Below are 25091 nucleotides of genomic sequence, written 5' to 3'. Positions count from 1 at the left end.
CATCACATAGAGGAAATCACCAAGTCAATACCATTTACAATAGCACCCAAAAGTGTAAAATACTTAGGAATAAGTCTAACCAGAGATGTAAAACAACTATGCAAAGAAAACTACAAGACAGTACCACAAGAAACCAAATGAGACTTACATAAGGGAAAAAACATACACTGCTTATGGATAGGAAGACTCAACACTGAGAAAATGTCATTTCTACCCATTGTGATCTACAGATACAATGTGATCCTAATCCAAATTACAACATTTTTAAATGAGATGGAGAAACACATCACCAGCTTCATATGGAAAGGGTAGAGGCCCTAGATAAGTAAAGCATTAGTGAAGAAGAAGAACAAAGTGGGAGGCCTCACACTACCTAATTTTAGAACTTATTATACTGCCACAATAGTCAAAACAGCATGGTACTGGTACAACAACAGATATATAGGTCAATGGAACAGAATTGGGAGTCCAGACGTAAATTCATCCACTTATGAGCAGCTGGTATTTGACAAAGGCCCAAAGTCCGTTAAGCGGGAAAAAGAGAGTCTCTTTTTAACAAATGGTGCTGGCATAACTGTATATCCATCTGCAAAAAAAAAGAAAAGAAACAAGACCCATACCTCAAACCAAGCACAAAAACTAATTCAAAATGGAGCAAAGACCTAAATATAAACTCTAAAATGAAAAGGATCATGGAAAAAAAAAAATAGGGACAATGCTAGGAACCCTAATACATGGCATAGAGAATACAAACATTTCTAACAATGCACAAACACCAGAAGAGAAACTAGTTTACTGGGAGCTCTTAAAAATCAAACACTTATGCTCAACCAAAAAAGTCACCCAAAGAGTAAAAAGACAACCTATGCACTGGGAAAAGATTTTTGGCAATCCAATCAGAGTCTAGTCTCTAAAATTTACAAGATACTGCAAAACCTCAGCAACAAAAAGACAACCCAATTAAAAAATGGGCAAAGGATATGAACAGCCCTTCACCAAGGAAGACATTCAGGTGGCTAACAGGTACAAGAGGAAATGCTCAGGATCATTAGCCATTAGAGAAATGCGAATCAAAACTACAATGATATACCATCTCACTCCAGCAAGGCTAGCATTAATCCAAAAAACACAAAATAATGAATGTTGGAGAGGTCGTGGAGAGACTGGAACACTTACACACTGCTGGTGGGAACGTCAAATGGTACAACTACTTTGGAAATCGTTTTGGCGCTTCCTTAAAAAGCTACGAATAGAAGTACCATACAATCCAGCAATCCCACTCCTTGGAATGTATCCTAGAGAAATAAGAGCCCTCACACAAATGGATATATGGACACCCATGTTCATTGCAGCACTGTTTACAATAGCAAAAAGTTGGCAACAACCAAGGTGCCCATCAACAGATGAATGGATAAACAAATTATGCTATATTCACACAAAGGAATAGATAAAGAACAAGGATAAATCTGTGAAACATCTCATAACATGGATGAAGCCGGAAGAATTATGCTAAGTGAAATTAGTCAGTCAAGAAAGGACAAATATTAGAGGAGACCACTATTATAAGAACTCAAGAAAATGTTTAAATACAGGAGAAAACATTCTTTGATGGTTATGAGGGTGAGAGGGAAGGAGAGGGATATTCACTAACTAGGTAGTAGACAAGAATTCTTTTTGGTGAAGGGAAGGACAACACACAATACAAGGGAAGTCAGCACAACTGGACTGCATCCAAAGCTAAGAAGTTTCCTGAATACAACCAAACACTTCGAGGGTCAGAGTAGCAGGGTCTGGGGACTATGGTTTCAGGGGACATCTAGGTCAATTGGCATAACAAAGTGTATTAAGAAAATGTTCTTCATCCCACTGCGGCGAGTGATGTCTAGGGTTTAAATTCTAGCAAGCAGGCATCTAAGATTCATTAATTGGTCTCAAACCACCTGGAGCAAAGGATAATGAAGACCACCAAAGACAACAGGAAAATATGACCCCAAGAGACAGGAAGGGCCACATAAACCAGAGACTCCATCGGCCTGAGACTGGAAGAACTAGATGGTATCCAGCTACCACCAGGAAGGGCCCTGACAGGGAACACAACAGAGAATCCCTGATGGAGCAGGAGAAAAGTATGATTGGAGGTCTCAAATTCTAGTATGAAGACCAGAATTAATGGTCTCACTGAGACTAGAGGGACCCCAGAGGACATGGCCCCCAGACTCTTTGTTAGCCCAAAACTAAAACCATTCCTGAAGCCAACTCTTCAGACAAAGATTACACTGGACTATAAGCCATAAAATGATACTGGTGAGTAGTGTGCTTCTTAGCTCAAGTAGACACATGAGACTATGTGGGCAGCTTCTGTCAGGAGGCGAGATGAAAAGGCAGAGGGGGACAGGAGCTGGTTGAATGGGCATGGGAAATACAGGGTGGAGAGGAGGAGTGTGCTGTCACATTATAGGGAGAGAAATTAGGGTCACATAACAATATGTACATTCGTTTTTGTATGAGAAAATGAGTTGAATTGTAAATGTCCTCTTAAAACACAATTAAAAAAAAAGAGAAGTACTATACAATCCAGCAACCCTACTCCTTGGATTATATCGTAGAGAAAGAAGAGCTGTCACATGAATAGATACATGCACACCCATGTTCATTGCAGCACTGTTCACAATAGCAAAAAATTAAAAAAATGTAGGTACCATGAACAGACAAATGGACGAACAAATTATGGTATATTCCCACAATGGAATACTATGCAATGATAAAGAACAATGATGAATCTGCGAGACATCTCATAACATGGATGAATCTGGAAGGCATTATGCTGAGTGAAATTAGTCAGTCGCAAAAGGACAAATATTGTATGAGACCACTATTATAAAAACTGAAGAAAATGTTTAAACATTCACTAACTGGACAGTAGACAAGAATTATTTTAGGTGAAGGGAAAAACAACATACAATACAGGGGAAGTCAGCACAACTGGACTAAACCAAAAGGTAAGAAGTTTCCTGAATATAACCAAACACTTCAAAGGACAGAGTAGCAGAGACAGGGGTCTAGGGACCATGGTTTAAGGGGACATCTAGGTCAATTGGCATAACAACATTTATTAAGAAAATGTTCTGCATCCCAATTTGATGAGTCATGTCTAGGGTTTTAAAAGCCAGCAAGCAGCCATCTACAATGCATCAATTGTTCCCAACCCACCTGGAGCAAAGGAGAATGAAGAACACCAAAGACACAAGGGAAATATGAGCCCAAGAGACAGAAAGGGCCACAGAAACCAGAGACTCCATCAGCCTGAGACCAGAAGAACTAGTTAGTGTCCAGCTACCACCAATGACTGCCCTGACCCCTAGGGAACTAAACAGACAGTCCTTGATGAAGCAGGAGAAAAATGGGATGCAGAACTCAAATTCTAGTAAAAAGGCCAGACTTAATGGTCTGATTGAGACTGGAGGGACCCCAGAAGACATGGCCCCCCAACTCTCTGTTAACCAGAACTGAAACCATTCTCGAAACCAACTGTGTAGACAAAGATGAGACTTGACTACAAGACATAAAATAATACTCATGAAGACAGTGCTTCTTAGCTCAAGTAGGTAATAATAACAAGTAGGTACGTGATACTAAATGGGCAGCTCTTGTCCAGAGGAAGAGATGAGAAGGCAAAAAGGGACAAGAGCTGGTTGAATGGACACAGGAAATCCAGGGTGGAAAGGAGGAGTGTGCTGTCACATTACAGGGAGAGCAACTAGCATCACATGACAATGTGTATAAATATTTGTATGAGAAACTAACTTAAACTGTAAAATTTCACTTAAAGCACAAGAAAAAAAAAACAGTGGAAAAAAACTATGACGGGCAGATTCTATTTGAATGGAAGAGTTCAGTAGTTTACATTCTTCTTTTTGAAGCCACTATGCCTTCTTATTTTTTATTATGTCATATGTTTGAAGTGAATGAGGTTAAGATGATGAAGAGAGACATAAAGCCATCTTATCTCAAATTGTTTTTCAAATAATATACCAAGAATACTACAGATTAGAAAGCAAAATTCATACAGAAACAGTTAACATGTAGTAAAATAAATTGATAAACACATGAAAATATTGAATCCATTAAAGATGAAGATTTTTAAGTGAATGTTCACATGGAACACCATCTTCGTATATTAAATACTTTTTGTCATCAAACTAAATCCACTGAGAGTAAGGATAAACCTCCATACTAGTGCCTAGCCAGTGATGTTGTGATTTCTCATAAAAAAAAAATAACTCCATTAAAAATCAAGAGCCAAAATATCAAACCACATTCCACTAATGTGAAGAAAAATGTGTATCAAAATTATTGGGACACAGCAAAAAGAAAAGCTGATTATGAAACCCTAAAAAGGGAGTAACAGGTCTGTGTGTAGTGATCACAGTCAGAAGTGATCACAGAGAATGGCTTGAAATATGCTCTACGCAAATGTATAAAGATTAAGGATCAGGGATATTCAATGACACTTAGAAAGAAACAATTTACATTTTACTATAACTTAGCTATATTTCTAAATATAATATTTGTACCCTCATACATACATTAAACCTCACAGCTAAAATTGCAATCAGGCTTTCTAACATCATTGGTAAGATAGAGATGCTTTCAGTTGTACTCAAAAACGACTGCAATCCAATTAGAGAAGTATGGTATATCCACCTGTACAAGGTATGTGACTTGGAGGTGAGAAAAACAGGTAGAAAGAGGTAAATGGCTTGGAGCTGGTCTCCTAGGGGCTGGGAATCAGCCATCCTGAACTCTACCTTCTATTGTTTTGGTCTTTTAAGATTTGCAGTGGGATCAGAATGTCAGTAAAAGTGTTTGGTTAATGAGGAGCTTTGGATATTGAGCCTCCAGGGACACAGAGACTGCAAATAATCTACGTGTAACCACCTCACTCACTCACTTTAATACCTGAAGATGCATGCAGACGGTACCACTTTTGTATTCCTCTCCCATCAAGAAGCAGCACACCTGATAGCCCACCCACAGGTGACCCTCTTGCCGGGGAGCCTGGTGCCTCAACTTGGTCCCTCTGCCTTTCCTAAGGAAAGCTCTTCCATCTACACCATCCAACATCCAGGGCAGATGCCAAACGTTATTCCTCCCTGATGCCAGTCAGGTAACCTGAATCCCATAGTTAATGTTTTGAAATGAGGACAGGTGTTTCAATACAGGTTCATCCAGCAGAATGATGCATGTGAAGATAGTATGAGCATGAAATGATTGGAATCAAGTCACCCCTAACCTCCTGCCTGTCTCCCAACTTCCTGACATGTTTCCTTGAATCTTCGCACTGATGGCAAGGAGTTGTGATTCTGCTAGTGTCCTCCTCTCTCTCCACAACGGCAAGGACCGTTTTCCTCCCGACCAGAAGCCTGCCCCTCCTCACACCGGATGACTGTTTTAAGATTCTGACATTTACTAACACTCTTGTAGTGGTGAAGAGGGTTTATCAACATCACCTTATCTTCCCTTTCCTGGTTTTTAACACACATTTGTATTACAGGTTTCCCCCGCTATCTGAAAGTAGAGTATTCCTATGAATCCTTTCATAAGTTGAAATGGTGTAAAATGAAGAAGCAATTACCATAAATTTATTTGAAAAAAATTTTTGAGAGTTGCCAGACTCAAAACATAACCCATTATTTCATACCAAATAACATATATAACCTAAAATAATGCTAACATATAGTGTTGATACACACATTTCAAAGCTATGGCAGTTTAATGCTGAGTGTAGTTTTAAGAGAAGGAGCTCTGGGAGCGTCTCTTATCACTAGGAGGGGTTCAATGCCTATTTAAAGGCCCACCGCAAAACACTGAACGCTGGTTTCGAGTTTCTCCTTTTTTTGTAAAAGTGAAAATCCAACTCAAATTTCTTTTAGTTAGCAAAGCAAACAAGCACTGATGTGGGTCTTTTGAAAAAGCAAAGTGGCATAAAGTGAACTTTCAAAAACAGGGGATACCTGTATTTCTGTTGCCCAGTTCTGATTTCTGAGGAAAGCAGTGGAATCTGACACAGACTCATCAGGCTGCCTCCAGAGTGTATCTAATTTTCTCTATAAAATTACCGAATATTTAAAATGATAATAGCACGAAGAGAGTAATAAAAAAAAGACCACCCTCTCACCCTTTCCAAAATAAATAAATGTTCACACTCTGCTATATCAGCTTCTGCATCTTTTTTAAATAACCAAATAATATGCATGCAGATGGTAGCACTTCTGTATTCACCTCCACTCCTCTCGTTCCCATAAAAAAAAAAAAATGACTACCCTTTCAGCCCTTTCCAAACTCAATAAATATTGACACTCTGCTATATCAGCTTCTGGTCTTTTTTGCTTTTTGTTTTGCCAAATAATGTGCACACTGACAGTATCACCATTGTATTCCTGCATTCCCCTCCATTCCTCCCATTCCCATCCCAAGATGGTGTTTGCTGACATTTGATTGTAAGTCACCTCATCATTTCTATCAGATCCATCAACAATATGGAACCTAGAAACCAAACAGGAGTTTCAGAATTCCTTCTCCTGGCACTGACAGAGGATCCCAAAGTGCAGCCTCTCCTTTTTAGCCTGTTTTTGTCCATATATCTGGTCACTGTCCTAGGAAACCTGCTCATCATCCTGGCCGTCAGCTCTGACCCCCACCTCCACACCCCCATGTACTTCTTTCTTTCCAATCTCTCATTTACTGACATCTGTTTCAGCACCACCACGATTCCAAAGATGCTGGTGAACCTCCAAGCACAGAATCAGAGCATCACTTACGCAGGATGCCTCACCCAGGCCTGCTTTGTCCTGATTTTTGGTAGTTTGGAAAGTTTTCTCCTTTCGGTAATGGCCTATGACCGCTATGTGGCCATTTGTCACCCACTGAGATACACAGCTATCATAAATCCCCGCCTCTGTGGCCTGCTGATTCTAGTCTCCTTGCTCGTTAGCATTGTGGATGCCCTTCTCCACAGTCTGATGTTGTTGCAACTGTCCTTCTGCACAGACCTGGAAATTCCTTACTTCTTCTGTGAAGTTGTTCAGGTGATCAGAGTTGCCTGTTCTGAAACCCTCATCAATAACATCATCTTATGTTTTACGGCTAGCATACTGGGTGCTCTTCCTTTCTCTGGAATCATTTTCTCTTATACTCAAATTGTCTCTTCCATTTTGAGAATACCTTCAGCAGGTGGAAAGTATAAAGCTTTTTCTACCTGTGGTTCTCACCTTTCAGTTGTTTCCTTATTCTATGGGACAACTTTAGGTGCGTATATGAGTACAACATTTACACACTCTTCCAGGAAGACTGCAGTAGCTTCAGTGCTGTATGCTGTAGTTACTCCCATGATGAATCCCTTCATCTACAGTCTGAGAAACAGAGACATGAAGGGAGCCTTTAGGAGCATTATCAGATGCACACCTGCTTTTCAGTGATTATATTATCTCCTTTGGGTTGGATTTCTAGATTGCATCAAAGTGACAGAGTCACAGATGGCTGCAACAGACTCAGCTGTCATATCCAGACATCAAGCTCAGAGACACAAAATAGACTGTCCTTGGACCTATTGTTAATAGAGGACTTAGTATTAATAGACCTTTCCATAGAATCATACAGAGGATATCTCCTCCCATATGATCACTGAGAATAGCATCATATATCCCTTTCTAATCAAAGTTCTGTCTGGGAGAAAATAATTGCTATGAGAGCTTTATACTAACAATGTAGAGTACGTTTTCTCTTGAGAAGTTAATTCGTATAACCACCGCAAGCACTTAATACAATGCCTGGCACCTAATACTCAATAAAATTTAGCTAGGACCACTGTGTTCTATATGTTGCCATAATATATAAGGCTTATTATTTCTTGTTCTCACATATTTTCCACTTTCCTCAGGATTTTTATTGGTTTACCATTATTGTACATTTTAAGGTCATCTCTACTTTGAGGAGATAGCTCTTCCCCAGTAATCTTTTGAGTGCCTTCCAACCTGGGGGGCTCATCTTCCAGCACTATATCAGACAATGTTCAGCTGCTATTCATAAGGTTTTCATTGGCTAACACTTTTCAGAAGTAGACTGCCGGGTCCCTCTTCCTAGTCTGTCTTAGTCTGGAAGCTCAGCTGAAACCTGTCCTCCATGAGTGACCCTGCTGGTATCTGAATACCAGTGGCATAACTTCCAGCATCACAGCAACACACAAGCCCCCACAGTATGACAAACTGACAGACAGGTGGTACGAGTCAAAATGAGAAGAAACAGCTGCAAACATCCATTAATAATCAGAACCTGGAATGTAAGAAGTATGAATCTAGGAAAATTGGAAATTGTCAAAAGTGAAATGGAACACATAAACATCAATATCCCAGGCATTAGTGAGCTGAAATGGACTGGTATTGGCCATTTTGAATTGGACAATCATATAGTCTACTATGCTGGGAATGACAACTCGAAGAGGAATGGTGTTGCATTCATCGAAAAGAACGTTTCAAGATCTATCCTGAAGTATAACACTGTCCGTGATACGATAATATCCATACACCTACAAGGAAGACCAGTTAATATGACTATTATTCAAATTTATGCACCAACCACTAAGGTCAAAGATGAAGAAATAGAAGATTTTTATCAGCTGCTGCAGTCTGAAATTAATCAAACATGCAATCAAGATGCATTGATAATTACTGGCGATTGGAATACAAAAGCTGGAAACAAAGAAGGATCAGTAGTTTGGAAAATATGCCCTTGGTGATAGAAACAATGCTATAGATAGAATGATGGAATTTTGCAAGATCAATGACTTCTTCATTGCAAAAACCTTCTTTTACCAACATAAACGGCGACTATATATATATATATATATATATATTTTTATACACATGGACCTCACCAGATGGAACACAGAAACCAAATCGACTACATCTGTGGAAAGAGACGATGGAAAAGCTCAATATCATCAGTCAGAACAAGGCCAGGGGTCAACTGTGGAACAGACCATCAATTACTCATATGCAAATTCAAGCTGAAGCTGAAGAAAATCAGAGCAAGTCCACGAAAGCCAAAATATGACCTTGAGTATATCCCGCCTGAATTTAGAGACCATCTCAAGAATAAATTTGACATATTGAACACTAGTGACCAAAGACCAGATGAGTTGTGGAATAACATCAAGGACATCATCCATGAAGAAAGCAAGAGGTCACTGAAAAGACAGGAAAGAAAGAAAAGACCAAGGTGGATGTCAGTGGAGACTGAAACTTGCTCTTGAGTGTCGAGCAGCTAAAGCAAAAGGAAGAATTGATGAAGTAAAAGCACTGAACAGAAGATTTCAAAGGGCCTCTCGAGAAGACAAAGTAAAGTATTGTAATGACATGTGCAAAGAGCTGGAGATGGAAAACCAAAAGGGAAGAACACGCTCGGCATTTCTCAAGCTGAAAGAACTGAAGAAAAAATTCAAGTCTCGATTTGCAATAGTGAAGGATTCCATGGGAAAAATATTACATGATGCAGGAAGCATCAAAAGAAGATGGAAAGAATACACAGAGTCATTATACCAAAAAGAATTAGTCGATATTTAGGCATTTCAAGAGGCAGCATATGATCAGGAACCGATGGTACTGAAGGAAGAAGTCCAAGCTGCTCTGAAGGCATTGGCAAAAAACAAGGCTCCAGGAATTGATGGAATATCAATTGAGATGTTTCAACAAACAGATGCAGGTCTGGAGATGCTCATTTGTCTATGCCAAGAAATATGGAAGACAGCTTCCTGGCCAACTGACTGGAAGAGATCTGTATTTATGCCTATTCCCAAGAAAGGTGATCCAACCGATTGTGGAAACTACAAAACAATGTCATTAATATCACAAGTAAGCTTAAGATCCTTCAAAAATGGCTGGAGCAGTATATCGACAGGGAACTACCAGAAATTCAGACCAGTTCCAGAACAGGACGTGGAACCAGGGATAGCACTGCTGATGTCAGATAGATCCTGGCTGAAAACAGAGAATACTAGAAAGATGTTTACCTGTGTTTTATTGACTATGCAAAGGCATTCTACCGTGTGGATCATAACAAACTATGGGAAACACTGTGAAGAATGGGAATTCGAGAACACTGAATTGTGCTCATGAGGAACCTTTACATAGATCAAGAGGCAGTTGTTCGGACAGAACAAGGGGATACTGATCGGTTTAAAGGCAGGAAAGGTGTGTGTCAGGATTGTATTCTTTCACCACATCTATTTAATCTGTATGCTGAACAAATAATCCAAGAAGCTGGACTATATGAAGAAGAACGGGGCATCAGAATTGGACGAAGACTCATTAACAACCTGGGTTATGCAGATGACACAACCTTGCTTGCTGAAAGTGAAGAGAACTTGAAGCACTTACTGATGAAGATCAAAGACCACAGCCTTCAGTATGGATTGCACCTCAACATAAAGAAAACAAAAATCCTTACAACTGGACCAATGAGCAACATTATGATAAACGGAGAAAAGATTGAAGTTGTGGAGGATTTCATTTTACTTGTATCCACAATCAACAGCCATGGAAGCAGCAGTCAAGAAATCAAAAGACACATTGCATTGGGCAAATCTGCTGCAAAGGACCTCTTCAAAGTGTTGAAGAGCAAAGATGTCACCCTGAAGACTAAGGTGTGCCTGACCCAAGCCATGGTATTTTCAATCACATCGTATGCATGTGAAAACTGGACAATGAATAAGGAAGACGGAAGAGGAGTTGACACCTTTGAATTACGGTGTTGGTGAAAAATATCGGCTATACCATGGACCGCGAAAAGAAGGAACAAATCTGTGTTGGAAGAAGTGCGGCCAGAATGCTCCTTAGAGGCAAGGATGGTGAGACTGCATCTCATACACTTTGGACATGTTGTCAGGAGGGCTCGGTCCCTGGAGAAGGACACCATGCTTGGCAGAGTACAGGGTCAGCGGAAAAGACGAAGACCCTCAGCGAGGTGGATTGACACAGCGGCTGCAACAATGAGTCCAAGCAACGCAACGATTGTAAGGATGGCTCAGGACCGGGCGGTGTTCCCTTCTGTTGTTCCCAGGGTCGCTGTGAGTCGGAACTGACCCGACGGCACCGAACAACAACGACATTAGCACATTTTACTCATCTTAGTAATTAGATCAGATGAGTAATTGTTGAGCAGGCAGGGAAGGGTTGGGAGTCTGTTTTGGAACCACATTTGCTTGGATCTTTATTAAAAAAAACAAAAATATTCATCAGAATGTATATGAGATGTCACTTTTCTCTTTAGTCACCTTATTTTGCTGTTTTTCTTTCTCATCTCTGGTGAGTCCACACAGAGGCTGAGTAAAATTAACGGAATCATTGAAGTTTTAGGGGATTGGTTGTACTCTTAGGGATCTCATACAAAAGTTTGTAATGTATTTTTATGAGGAAAATAATTTTTTCTGTGGACATGAACTTTATTTTGAGGAAGATGTATACAGTGTAAAACAGAATGGGACAAAGGGGAAGTTGGCAGACTTAGGGAGATCACTTTTCCACAACTACAAAGAAGCAGAGCCATCAGTCAGAACCGTCTCTGGGTGCTGGGGTGACAACAAAACAGATCTCATAGGAGAATTAATGACGTGGCTGGAGAGACTTCTGATCACCATTGATAGTGGCAGTGGGATTGTGTTCAGCACTAAATCAGGAGGTCAGCTCCTCCCCAGACACACAGGTGTACTGTAGTACAAAGTTTTCTCCCTTTGCATTCATTAAACACTTGCAGAGATGAGTCACCTGAGGCCTTGTTCATACTGCTGTTTTCCATACCTCACCCAAGACCTACTGACTTTGATATCTGGGGAGTCATCTGAAGGATGAACATTCTAAATAATTACTTCTTTGAGATTTTGATGCAGGCTGAAGTTTCAGAAGTACGGCTTTAATATTAGACGATAAGAGAATGGATTTAGAATCTAGAATATAAAAGAATCTGGAAAGTGGAATCTTCTCAATTTTACTTATTATTAAAATATCATGTGCAAAGTACCATATGAAATGTATCAATAGCTCTTAAGGAATAGTAATATAATGAAAACTCACATACCCATGACCTGGGTTACAAAATAATGACATCGCCATATAATTCAATGAATACTCTCCCAGTCTTTTGCTCTGTACCCTCCTGTTGGCAAACACTACCTTGAAATCTATATTTATCATTTTCTCTGAAGTTCTTCTTTTTGTTGAATCTTATTGTTATGGATTTAATTATGCCTCCTGAAAAGAGAGGTTGAAGTCTTAACTCCTGTTAATGTGACTTTGTCTGGGAATAAAATCTTTGAAGATGTTATCTGTTAACATAATGTCATACTGGAGTAGGGAGTGTCTTAAACCAATATGAGTGGTGTCGTTATAAAAGAGAAGATATTGAGACAGAGAGTCAAAGAAGGAGGATGTCATGTGAAGACAAAGGGAGAGATGGATTTACGCTGCAGCTACAAGCTAAAGAATTCATAGGGATACCAGAAGTTGGGAGAGACAAGAAAGGATCTTCCCTCAGAGGTTCAGAGGGTACTTAGTCCTGTGGACAACCTGAATTTGGATTTTAACCTCCAGAATTTTGATAGATTTTTTTTTTCTCATTTTAAGCCACTCACTTTGCGGTAGTTTGATATTGCAGCCCTGTATAATTAATATTGTTGTTTTGAGTGATTCCAAATCGTAGTGACCCTATGTGACAGAGTACAGCTGCCCCATAGGGTTTTATAAGCTGTAATCTTTATGGAAGCAAATCACGAGGTCTTTCTCTCACAGGGCTTTTGGATGGTTTCCAACCACCATCCTTTTGGCTAGCAGCCAAGGGCTTAATCATTGAGCCACCAGGGCTCCTTTGATACACCTGTGAAATTGCCAGCATTTGATTGTACTTGCTCTACAAAACTGGTAATATGATTCAAGATAGTCCTTTTATCACTCCTGGGTGTATTCCTACACAATTTATAAATTTGACTATTTTTAAACTTAGTGAAATTGTCATCAATGTATTCTCTGTCCTGATTGTGCTTTTGAAATTCAATCATGTTACTTTGTGTAATCATAATTCATTTATTTTCAATGCTGTATATTTTTACATTATGTGTGGTGACATTACAAAATATGTATCCCTGCTGATGTTGATGGAAATTTTGGTAGCTAATTTTCTATTATGAATAAATCTGTTTAAATATACCCATGTATGTCTCTTGGTGGAAATGATAGTGAATTTCATACTGGGGTGGAATTTTGGGGTGTAGGGAAGCACCTACTCTGCTTTGAGAACTTCCAAAGAGTTTTCTTCAGTGGATGAATGAATTTAAACATCCGTAAGAAGTTCCTGATGATCCATGTCATTGCTGATACATTTTCACTTATTCTATTCAGTGGGTGTGGAAATTATTTCCTCTAGATTATTTCATGCCATTTCTTTTATTATCGATGAAGCCAAGCACCTTCTCACGTATTTATGAGCCATTTATTTTTCCTCTTGTGGAGATTTCCTCTCTTGTGTTTCTATTGAGCTGTTTATCCTTTTCTTACTAATGCATACCAATTCTTTATACAACCAGGATGTAAACCTTTGTCAGTTATATGCACAGCTATTTCTTCTTTAGATGCATGGCTTGTTTTTACATATCCTTTATAGTGTTTTCAGATGAACACAGGTGCTTAGTTTTAATACAGTTTTATTTCTCACAACTTTCCGTGATGGACTGTGCTCAATCAACAGATCTCGTTTTTGGAACTAGTTACCTAAAAACTAAAGAATTTATAGTTTTTCTTTTACATTTGAAGCCTGGACCCACCTGTAATTTACTTTTCCCTTTCATATGATACAGGAATTCAAGTTCATTTTTATGTTGCTGAATCCTTTATTAAATAATCCATCCATTCACTGTAATGGCACTGCTGCAATACATAGTGTCCCTTTATATCCTGGTCTTTATATGGACTGTCTCTTGATCAATAAGTCCTTTGACCTATCCATGTACTCCAACTTCAGGTCTTAATTATTTTAACATAACATTCAGCTAGGAATACATTTGTTGTCATAACAATTTCCAACATCATCCAGTTAGAACCACAGAGGTATCACAGGTTGAATGTTTTCCTGATAATTTGCAATTTACTACAAAAATCTTGACAGCAAAGAGCCACAATTTCAACTTAAGGTGTGTAATATGAAAAAAAAGAATGTATATTGAACCTAGTAGTCTGGAATTAGGAAATGTTGGAAAGAAAGTATCTGTTACATACTCAATCCATTTTGATTACAAACACTGTATTAGAAAGGCTAGAATAGATTCTGCAGAAACGACATTAACGTTCAATGAGCCATATGTAGAATTAGCTTTTAGAATCTGTATTTTTAGGGTACATTTGCTATATTATCACTTGGATTTTTACAAGTACTATCTATCTGTCTCTATGTGTCTGTCTGTCTGTCCCTCTCTCTACCTATACAGCAGTAAAATAAAGTGTTTTTTAAGCCCATACCTGGTGTCAGTCTTCTTGATATTGTTATTAGGATAGAGGTGCCTTCAAATGCACCTAAAGAAAGAAGAGTAGAATTCATTTACAGAAGGGAGGGTTGTCCATGTGTGCAAAGGCCTGAAAAGGGTGTGAGCAGGAAGAATTGGGAGGAGAGGATGGCATATTTCTGGTGTGGGTATGGGAATTATGCAACGTAAAATGATTCCTTCTTTGAGCCTTGTTCCTCAAGGATTTGCAATGCTCTAAGAGCAGAATGGAGCCCTGGTTTTACAGTGGGTAAGAGCTACGTCTGCTAACTAAAAAGTCCGCAGTTTGAATCCACCAGTCACTCCCTGGGAACCCTATAGGACCATTCTACTTTGTCCTATAGGGTTGCTATGAGTCGGAATGGACTAAGCGGCAATGGGTTTGGTTTGGTTTTTGAAGATCAAAATGATAGCAAAAAACATTTACTAATGAGGAACTTTGGCTTTGGAATGTTCAAGGGCCATAAAGACTGCAAAGAGTACACCTTTGACAACACATTCAACAGCCCTTTCTAGGTCCATGGACTGTACACCTGAGCCCAGGGACCATTCCTTCTGCACATTTCTCATCCTTGTAAAACCCCATAATGAAGTTTTTTTTTTTTTTTTTTTTTTTTTACTGTGGTAAAATATATATAAGAAAACATTTGCTATTTAAACCATTTTTAAGGATGTTGTTGTTGTTAGGTGCTGTCAAATTTGTTCCAACTCATACTGACACTTTCCACAACAGAATGAAACACTGCCCAGTGTTGAGCCATCCTCACAATTGTTGCTATGTTTGAGCCCCTTATTTCAGCAACTCTGTCAATCCATCTTGTTGAAGGTCTTCCTCTTTTTTGATGACCCTTTACTTTACCAAGCATGATGTTCTTCTCCAGGTACTGATCCCTCCTTATAACATGTCCAAAGTATGTGAGACGTAATCTCGCCATATCTGCTTCTAAGGAGCATTCTGGTTGTGCTTCCTCCAAGACAGATTTGTTCCCAGTCCATGGTATATTCAGTATTCATCACCAACACCACAATTCAAAGGTGTCAATTTTTCTTCAGCTTTCCATATTCATTGTCCAGCTTTCCCTTGCTTATGAGGCAACTGAAAACACCATACCTTGGGTCAGGCTCACCGTGGTCTTCAAGATGACATCTTTGCTTTTTGACACTTCAAAGAGGTCTTTTGCAACAGATTTGCCTAATGTTAGGCGCCTTTGATCTCTTGACTGCTGTTTCCATGGACATTGATTGTGAATCTAAGTAAAATGAAATCCTTGACAACTTCAATCTTTTCTCTGTTTATCACGATGTTGCTTATCAGTCCAGTTGTGAAGATTTTTGTTTTCTGTATGTTGCAATGTAATCAACACTGAAGGCTGTGGTCTTTGGTATTCATCAGTAAGTGCTTCAAGTCCTCTTCAATTTCAGCAACCAAGGTTGTGCCATCTTTATAATGCACTTTGTTAATGGGTCTTCCTCCAATTCTGATGCCCCATTTTTTTTCTTATACTCCAGCTTCTTGGGTTATTTGCTCAGCATAAAGATTGAATAAGTATGGTGAAAGGATACAATCCTGGCACACACCTCTCCTGACTTTAAATCACACAGTATCCCCTTGTTCAGTTATAATAAGTGCATGTGTCTAGTTGTACAACTATCACCAGTATCCATTTCTGAGTGGTTTTCCTCACCACAAATAGAAACCACTTATTGTTTATACATTCATTTGTTGATTGACGCTTGGGTTGTTTACACATTTTGGCTATTGTGAAAAATACTGCAATCAATGCTGTTGTAAAGCAACATGAGTCTCTGCCTACAAGACTTTTGGATATATATGTGGGAGTAGAAGTGGTAATTCTAGGTTTAACTTTTTGAAGAAACACTGAAGTGTTTTCCAACATGCTGCACCATTTTACATTCCCACCAGCAATGAATGAGCATTCCAGTTTCTCCACATTCTCATCAATACTTGTTAATTTCCAAATTTCTGATGATACCCATCCTGGTAGATGTGAGGGGGTATCTGACTGTAGTTTTGATTTATATTTCCCTTAGGACTATTGATGTTCAGCATCTTTCTATGTGCTTGCTGGCCATTTGTATATCTTCTTTGGAGAAATGTCTATTCAAGTTCTTAGCCCATTTTCAAATTTGGTTGTCTGTCTTTTTCTCATTGAGTTGTAAGAATTTTTTCAGTTGTCTGTACATGAATCCCTTATCAGATACATGATTCCCAAATATTTTCTCCCGTTTTGTAGGTTGTCCCTTCCTTTCCTTGATAAGGTGCTTTGAATTATAAAAGCTTTACATTTATTTTTACTTTTAATACCATTTTCTTTAAAACATAACTTCTGTACCACAAAGCCCATCCTTTTCAAATGTACAATTCAGTGATTTTTACAGTGATTCACAAAGTTTTTCATCGATCATCATTATGTAATTCCAGACATTCTCATCACCCCCAAAAATGAAACCCCATACCTGTTAGCAGTACCTGCACATTGGTCTGATCACTCATCCCATAGAAACCACTAATCTTATTTCTCTCTATGGCTTTGACAATTCTGGGTATTTCATATACATGAAATCATAAAATATATGGCTTTATTTGGCCTGGTTTCTTTCATTTAGGGTAACGTTTTCAAGGTTTATCCACGTTGGAGAAAGTATCATAGCTTCATTCCTTTTTTGGCTGAATAATATTCCATTTTAAAGCCATACCGCATTTTGGTTATTAATTCATGGGCCGATAGACCTTTGAGGTTATATATATATATATATGGTGACCAATGCTGATATAAACATTTGAGTACAAGTTCTTGTGTAGGCATAGATTTTCAATTACATTGAGTACATACCTGGGTGTGGGAATTCCTGAGCTATAAAGCAACACTGTATTTTACACTTTGAGGAATTGCCAAACTGTTTTACAAAGTGGTTGAATGACTTTACATTTCCACCAGCTGTCTATGAGGGTTCCAATTTCTCTGCATCTTTCCAACACTTGTTATTATCTGTACAGACATAGAAGGATTCTATATTAAATGATGCAGGAAGCATCAAAAGAAGATGGAGGGTATACACAGAGTCACTGTACCAAAAAAAGAATTGGTCTATGTTCAACCATTTTAAGAGGTAGGATATGATTGAGAGCCAATGGTCTGAAGGGAGAGGTCCAAGCTGTACCAAGAGTACTGGCAAAAAGCAAGCTCCAAGAATTGACAGAATAGCAACTGAAATGTGTCAACAAATGGATGCAGCACTGGAAGTGCTCACTCGTCTATGCAGATAAATTTGAAAGACAGCTATCTGGCCAACCTACTGGAAGATATTCATATTTTATATTGTGCAAATTATCAAACAATATCATTAATATACTCAAGTAAAATTTTGCTGAAGACGACTCAAAGTGGTTGCAGCAGTACATCAACAGGGAACTGCCAGAAATTCAAGCTGGATTCAGAAGAGGGCATTGAACAAGTGATATCATTGCTGAGGTCAGATGGATCATGGTTGAAAGCAGAGTCTACCGGAAGGATGTTTACCTGTGTTTTATGGAGTATGCAAAGGCATTCTGCTGTGTGGATCATAACAAATTATGGATAACCTTCTGAAAAATGGAATTCCAGAATACTTCATTGTGCTTATCAGGAACTTGTACTGATATCAAGAGCCAGTCTTTCAAACAGAACAAGGGGATACTGTGTGACTTAAAGTCAGGAAAGGTGTGTGTCAGGGTGGTATCTTTCACCATACTTATTCAATCTGTATGCTGAGGAAATAATCCAAGAAGCTGGACTATATAAAGAAGATGACATCAGAATTGGAGAAAGACTCATTAACAACCTGTGTTTTGCAGATAACACAACCTTACTTGCTGAAAGTGAAGAGGACTTGAAGTACATACTGATGAAGATCAATGACTACAGCCTTCAGTATGAATTACACCTCAACATAATGAAAATAAAAATCCTCACAAATAGACCAATAAGGAACATCATGAGAAATGGAGAAAAGATTGAAGTTGTCAAGGATTTCATTTTACTTGGATTTAGATAAACACCCACAGAAGCAGCACTTAAGAAATCAAACGACGCATTGCATTGATCAAATCTGCTGCAAAAGACTTTGTCTTTAGCTTTTATTTTGCTTTAAGTGAAAGTTTACAAATCAGTCAGTCTCTCATACAAAAGTATATACACACCTTGCTATATACTCCTAATTGCTCTCCCCCTAAAGAGACAGCACACTCCTTCCCTCCACTCTCTCTTTTTTGTCCATTCGGACACCTTCTGACTCCCTCTGCCCTCTCATCTCCCCTCCAGACAGGAGATGCCAACATAGTCTCATGTGTCGACTTGATCCGAGAAGTTCATTCTTCACCAGAATCATTTTCTATCCCATAGTCCAGTCCAACCTTGTCTGAAGAGTTGGCTTTGGGAATAGTTCCTGTCTTGGGTCAACAGAAGGTCTCCAGTCCAATCTTGTCTGAAGAGTTGGCTTTGGGAATAGTTCCTGTCTTGGGTTAACAGAAGGTCTCAGGACCATGACCTCCGGAGTCATTCTAGTCTCAGTCAGACCACTAAGTCCAGTCTTTTTTTGCAAATTTGGGGTCTGCATCCCACTGCTCTCCTGCTCCCTCAGGGGTTCTCTGTTGTGTTGGCTGTCAGAGTAATCATCGGTTGTAGCTGGGCACCGTCTAGTTCTCCTGGTCTCAGGCTGATGTAGTCTCTGGTTTTTGTGGTCTTTTCTGTCTCTTTGGCTCATAATTATCTTATTGCTTAGTGTTCTTCGCTCTCCTTTGCTCCAGCTGGGCTGAGACCCATTGATGCAATTCAGATGGCCATTTGTTAGCATTTAAGACCCCAGAAGCCATTCCCCAAAGTGGAACGCAGAATGTTTTCTTAATAGATCTGATTATGCCAATTGACTTAGATGTCCCGTGAAACCATGGCTCCCAAACCCCGCCTCTACTACACTGGCCTTCGAAGCACTGAGTTTATTCAGAAAACTTCTTTGCTTTTGGTTTATTCCAGGTGTGCTGACCTCAACTGTATTGTGTGTTGTCTTCCCCTCCACCTAAAATAATTAGTGGAAACCCCTCTCCCTCCTTTCCTCCCTCCACCCTCTCATGACCATCAAACAATATTTTCTTCTCTGTTTAAACTATTTCTCAAGATCTTATAATAGTGCTCTTATACAATATTTGTCCTTTCGTGACTGACTAATTTCACTCAGCCTAAGGCCTTCCAGATTCCTCCATGTTATGAAATGTTTGACAGATTTATCATTGTTCTTTTTTGATGCGTAATATTCCATTGTGAGAATATACCATAATTTATTTATCCATTCATTGGTTGATGGGCACTTTGGTTGCTTCCACCTTTCTGCTGTTGTAAACACTGCTGCAACGAACATGGGTGTGCTTATATCTGTTTGTGTAAAGGCTCTTTTTTCTCTAAGTTATATTCCAAGGAGTGGGATTGCTGAATCCAATGGTACTTCTATTTATAGTTTTTTAAGGAAGTGCCAAATCAATTTCCAAAGTGGCTGTACCATTTTACATTCCCACCAGCAGTGTACAAGTTTTTTAGTCTCTCTCCACAACCTCTCCAACATTTATTATTTTGTGTTTTTTTGATTAATGCCAGCCTTGTTGGAATGAGATGGAATCTCATTGTAGTTTCGATTGGCATTTCTCTAATGGCTACTGAACGTGAGCATTTCCTCATGTTTCTGCAAGCCACTGAATGTCTTCTTTAGTGAAGTGTCTGTTCATATCTTTTGCCCACTTTTTAATTGTGTTGTTTGTTTTTTTGTAGTTGAGTTTTTGCAGTATCATGTAGATTTCAGAGATCAGGCACTAATCAGAAATGTCATAGCTAAAAACTTTTTCCGAATCTGTAGGTAATCTTTTTACTTGTTTGGTAAAGTCTTTGGATAAGCACAGGTGTTTGATTTTTAGGAGCTTCCAGTTATCTAGTTTCTCTTCTGCATTGTTAGTAATGTTTTGTATACTGTTTATGCCATGTATTACGGCTCCTAACATTGTCCCTATTTTTTCTTCCAAGATCTTTATCATTTTAGATTTTATATTTAGGTCTTTGATGCATTTTGAGCTTGTTTTTGTGCCTGGTGTGAGTTATGGGTCTTGTGTCATTTTTTTGCAGATGGGTATCCAGTTATGCCAACACTGTTTCTTAAAGAGACTGTCTTTTCCCCATTTAACTGACTCTGGGCCTTTGTTAAATGTGAGCTTCTCATGTGCGGATGGATTTAAGTCTGGATCCTCAATTCTGTTCCATTGGTCTATGTATCTGTTTTTATACAAGTACCAGGCAGTTGTCACTATTGTGGCAGTATAATAGGCTCAAAATCAGAAACAGTGTGGCCTCCTACCTTTTTCTTCATTTTCAGCAATGCTTTACTTCTCCGGGGCCTCTTTCCCTTCCATATGAAGTTGGTGATTTGCTTCTCCACCTCATTACAAAATGTCGTTGGTATTTCAACTGGAATTGCATTGTACGTACAGGTCGTTTTTGTAGAATAGACATTTTTAAAATGTTAAATGTTCCTATCCATATGCATGTGAAAGCTGAACAGTGAATAAGGAAGACCGAGGAACTGATGCCTTTGAATTGTAGTGTTGGCAAGGAATACTGAATACACCATGGACTGCCAAAAGAACAAAGAAATCTGTCTTGGAAGAAGTACAGCCAGAATGCTCGTTAGAAGCAAGGATGGTGAGACTGCGTCTTACATCCTTTGGACATGTTGTCAGGAGAAATCAGTTCCTGGAGAAGGACATCATGCTTGGCAGAGTACAGGGTCAGTGGAAAAGAGGAAGACCCTCAACGAGGTGGATTGACACAGTGACTGCAACACTGAGCTCGAGCATAACAATAATTGTAAGGATGGCTCAGGACCAGGCAGTGTTTTGTTCTGTTGTGTGTAGGGTCACTATGAGTCAGAACCGACTCGACGGCACCTAACGACAACAACATATCAAGAGACATAAATTACAAGTGATTGGGGTAGCAGAACAGAGGAAGATAACACAGAATACAGACAGAATTGTTGAATGTTTGTTGGCAGAAAGCTTCTCTGATATCAAAAAAGATGAGATGATACCTATACAAAAACCTCACCAAATCCAACACTAGGTAGATTCCAAAAGAAAGTCATAAAGACATGTTATAATCAAATTTGCCAAAACCAAAGATAAAGAGAAAATTTTAAAAGTGGCTAGGAAAAAGCAAAAAGTAACCTACAAAGGAGAGTCCATAAGACTAGCCTCTGACTATTTGGCAGAAACCATGTAGGCAAGAAGGCAAAGAGATGACATATATAAAGCCTTGAAGGAAAAAAAAAAAAGACTTGCCAGCCAAGACTTACATATCCAGCAAAACTGTATCTCAAACGTGATGGTGAAATTAAGGCATTTCCAGATAAAGAAAAGTTTAGGGAATTTGCAAAAGCCAAACCAAATTACAAGAAATACTGAAGGGAGTCCTCCAACCAGAAAATCAATAACATCGGATAACAACTCAAGAGTAGAACATAAGAAAAACTAGTTATCAACTCAGATAGAGAAGTCATAAAAATAAATCAAAGCAAAACACTAAAAATACGGAAACAGAGATGTCAGTACATAAGAGATGACAACATTCAAACAAAAAAGAGGGACTAAACAATGGAGTCTTGGATCTTTCATATAGAGAGAAAGTCAAGCTGATATAAAGAAATAAAAGATTGGTTTAAACTTAGAAAAATAGGGGTAAATATTAAGGTAAACACCAAGGAGACTAACAATCCTACACATCAAAATCGAAGAAATTAAAAAGAACAAGAAAAACATAAAGACTCAGCAAATATAAAATGAACAAAAATGAAAAAGATGAAAAGAAAATACATAAAGAAAAATGACTCAACACAGAAAATTAAGTGGAATCGACTCGATGGCAACCGGTTTGGTTTTCGGTTTTAGCAAGGTGTGTGTAAATTTTTGTATGAGAGACTGACCTGATTTGTAAACTTTCACTTTAAGCACAATAAAAATTAATTTAAAAAAAATGGGCAAAGGATATGAACAGGCACTTCACCAAGGAAGACATTCAGGTGGCTAACAGGTACATGAGGAAATGCTCAGGATCATTAGCCATTAGAGAAATGCAAATCAAAACTACAATGAGAAACCATCTCACTCTAGCAAGGCTAGCATTAGTCCAAAAAACACAACATAATGAATACTGGAGAGGTTATAGAGAGATTGGAACACTTATGCACTGCTGCTGGGAATGTAAAATGGTACAACTACTTTGGAAATGGATTTGGCACTTCCTTAAAAAGCTACAAATAGAAGTACCACACAATCCAGCAATCCTATTCCTTGGAATGTATCCTGGAGAAGTAAGAGCTCTCACATGAGTAGATATATGCACACCCATTTTCATTGCAGCACTGTTCACAATATCAAAAAGATAAGAACAACCAAGGTGCCCAACAATGGATGAATGGATAAACAAATTATAGTATATTCATACAATGGGATACTATGCAAAGATAAAGAACAATAATAAATCTGTGAAATATTTCATGGATGAATCTGGAAGGCATTTTGCTGAGTGAAGTTAGCCACATAAGGACAAATATTGCAGGAGACCACTATTATAAGAACTCGACTAAAGGTTTAAACACACACAAAAAAACATTCTTTGATGGTTACGAGGGTGGGGAGGGGGGAGAAGGGTATTCACTAACTAGATAGCACACAAGAATTATTTTCACTGAAGGGAAGGACAATACACAATACAGGGGCAGTCAGCACAACTGGACTAAACCCAGAGCTGAGAAGTTTTTTGAATACAACCAAACACTTTGAAGGACAGAATAACAGGGACAGGGGTCTGGGGACCATGGTTTCAGGGGACATCTAGGTCAATTGGCATAACAAAGTGTATTAAGAAAACATTCTGCATAATACTTTGGTGAGTGGCCTCCGGGGTTTTAAAAGCTAGTGAGCAGCCATCTAAAATGCATCAATTGTTCCCAGCCAACCTGGAGCAAAGGAGAATGAAGAACATCAAAGACACAGAGAAATATGAGCCGAAGAGACAGAAAGGGCCACATAAACCAGAAACTCCATCAGCCTGAGACCAGAACTAGATGGTGCCTGGCTACCTCCAATGACTGGTCTGACAAGGAACACAACAGAGAGTCCCTGAAGGAGCAGGAGAAAAACGGAATGCAGAGCTAAAATTTTAGTAAAAAAAAAACAAAACCAGACTTAATAGTCTGATTGAGACTGGAGAGACCCCAGAAGACATGGCCCCCAACTCTCTGTTAACCCAGAACTGAAACCATTCCAAAGCCAACTCTGCAGATAAAGATTAGATTTGACTATAAGACATAAAATAGTACTCGTGAAGAGAGTGCTTCTTAGCTCAAGTAGATACATGATACGAAATGGGCAGCTCCTGTCGAGAGAAGGAGACGACAAGACAAAAAGGGACAAGAGGTAGTTGAATGGACACGGGAAATCCAGGGTGGAAAGGAGGAGTGTGCTGTCACATTACAGGGAGAGCAACTAGCGTCACATGACAATGTGTGTATAAACATTTGTATGAGAAACTAACTTGAACTGTAAACTTTCACTTAAAACACAATAAAAAAAGGGAGGGTGACTATGACTGGCAGATTCTATCTGAATGGAAGCTTTCAGTAGAAGTTTACATTCTTCTTTTTGAAGCCACTATGACTTCTTATTTTTTTTATTATGTCATATGTTTGAAGTGAACGAGTTTATGATGGTGAAGAGTGACATAACACCATCTTATCTCAAATTGTTTTTCATATAATATATTGAGAACACAGTAGATTAGCAACCAGAATTCATATGGAAACAACATGTAGTAACATAAATTGATAAACACATGAAAATATTGAATTCAGGAGCGGGGCCAAGATGGCGGACTAGGTGGATGCTACCGCGAATCCCTCTTGCAACAAAGACTCGGAAAAACAAGGGAATCGATCACAAACATAACAATCTACGAACTCTGAACAACAAGCACAGACTTAGAGACGGAAAACGAACAAATACGGGCAGACAGCGACCATTTTCAGAACCAGGAGCCAGCGTACCAGGCAGGTGACCTTCGGAGCCCGATCTGGGGCAGAGCCCAGGGGGGCAGACGGCACAGAAGGGGGGCCCACCCCTCCCCCCCCGAACCCATCCCGGGAGGAAATCTAGCTGGTTGGTGCGGGTGGCGTAGAGGCGTAGCCGGAGGGAGAAGCACCCGGGAGGCAGTGACTGATCTGGGAGTGGGGAGAACAGCTCCCAGCGGGGGAGCCGTCCCGCCGGGAGTTAGGCGAGAAGCGGGCAGGGCGCGAGCGGGGGGGGGTCAGCTATATTTCCCTAAAGTGACCCCGGGGCGGGGCCCACACGCTCGTGCGGGAGGACGCACACCCAGTCCGCGCGTGTAGCGCAGCACACCGGAGGGAGAAATCCCCA

At 39.3% G+C, this 25091-nt stretch overlaps 1 protein-coding gene across 1 annotated transcript; it reads left to right on the top strand.

Annotated features, from left to right (window-relative positions):
• The first annotated feature begins 5783 nt into the window (after window positions 1–5783).
• LOC135230521 (olfactory receptor 7G2-like) lies at window positions 5784–7478 on the top strand. Its single transcript, XM_064279879.1, has one exon. It carries the CDS (start codon window positions 6540–6542, stop codon window positions 7476–7478), a length of 939 nt encoding a protein of 312 aa, XP_064135949.1. The 5' UTR covers window positions 5784–6539.
• Window positions 7479–25091: the final 17613 nt, after the last annotated feature.

Source organism: Loxodonta africana, chromosome 3 (assembly GCF_030014295.1).
Source record: "Loxodonta africana isolate mLoxAfr1 chromosome 3, mLoxAfr1.hap2, whole genome shotgun sequence".
Classification (NCBI taxonomy): Eukaryota; Metazoa; Chordata; class Mammalia; order Proboscidea; family Elephantidae; genus Loxodonta; species Loxodonta africana.
This window is presented reverse-complemented; position numbering and strand designations above follow the sequence as displayed.

Excerpts from the sequence above, each read along its gene's own strand:
- LOC135230521 (XM_064279879.1), top strand. The coding sequence starts at position 6,540 with ATGGAACCTAGAAACCAAACAGGAGTTTCAGAATTCCTTCTCCTGGCA.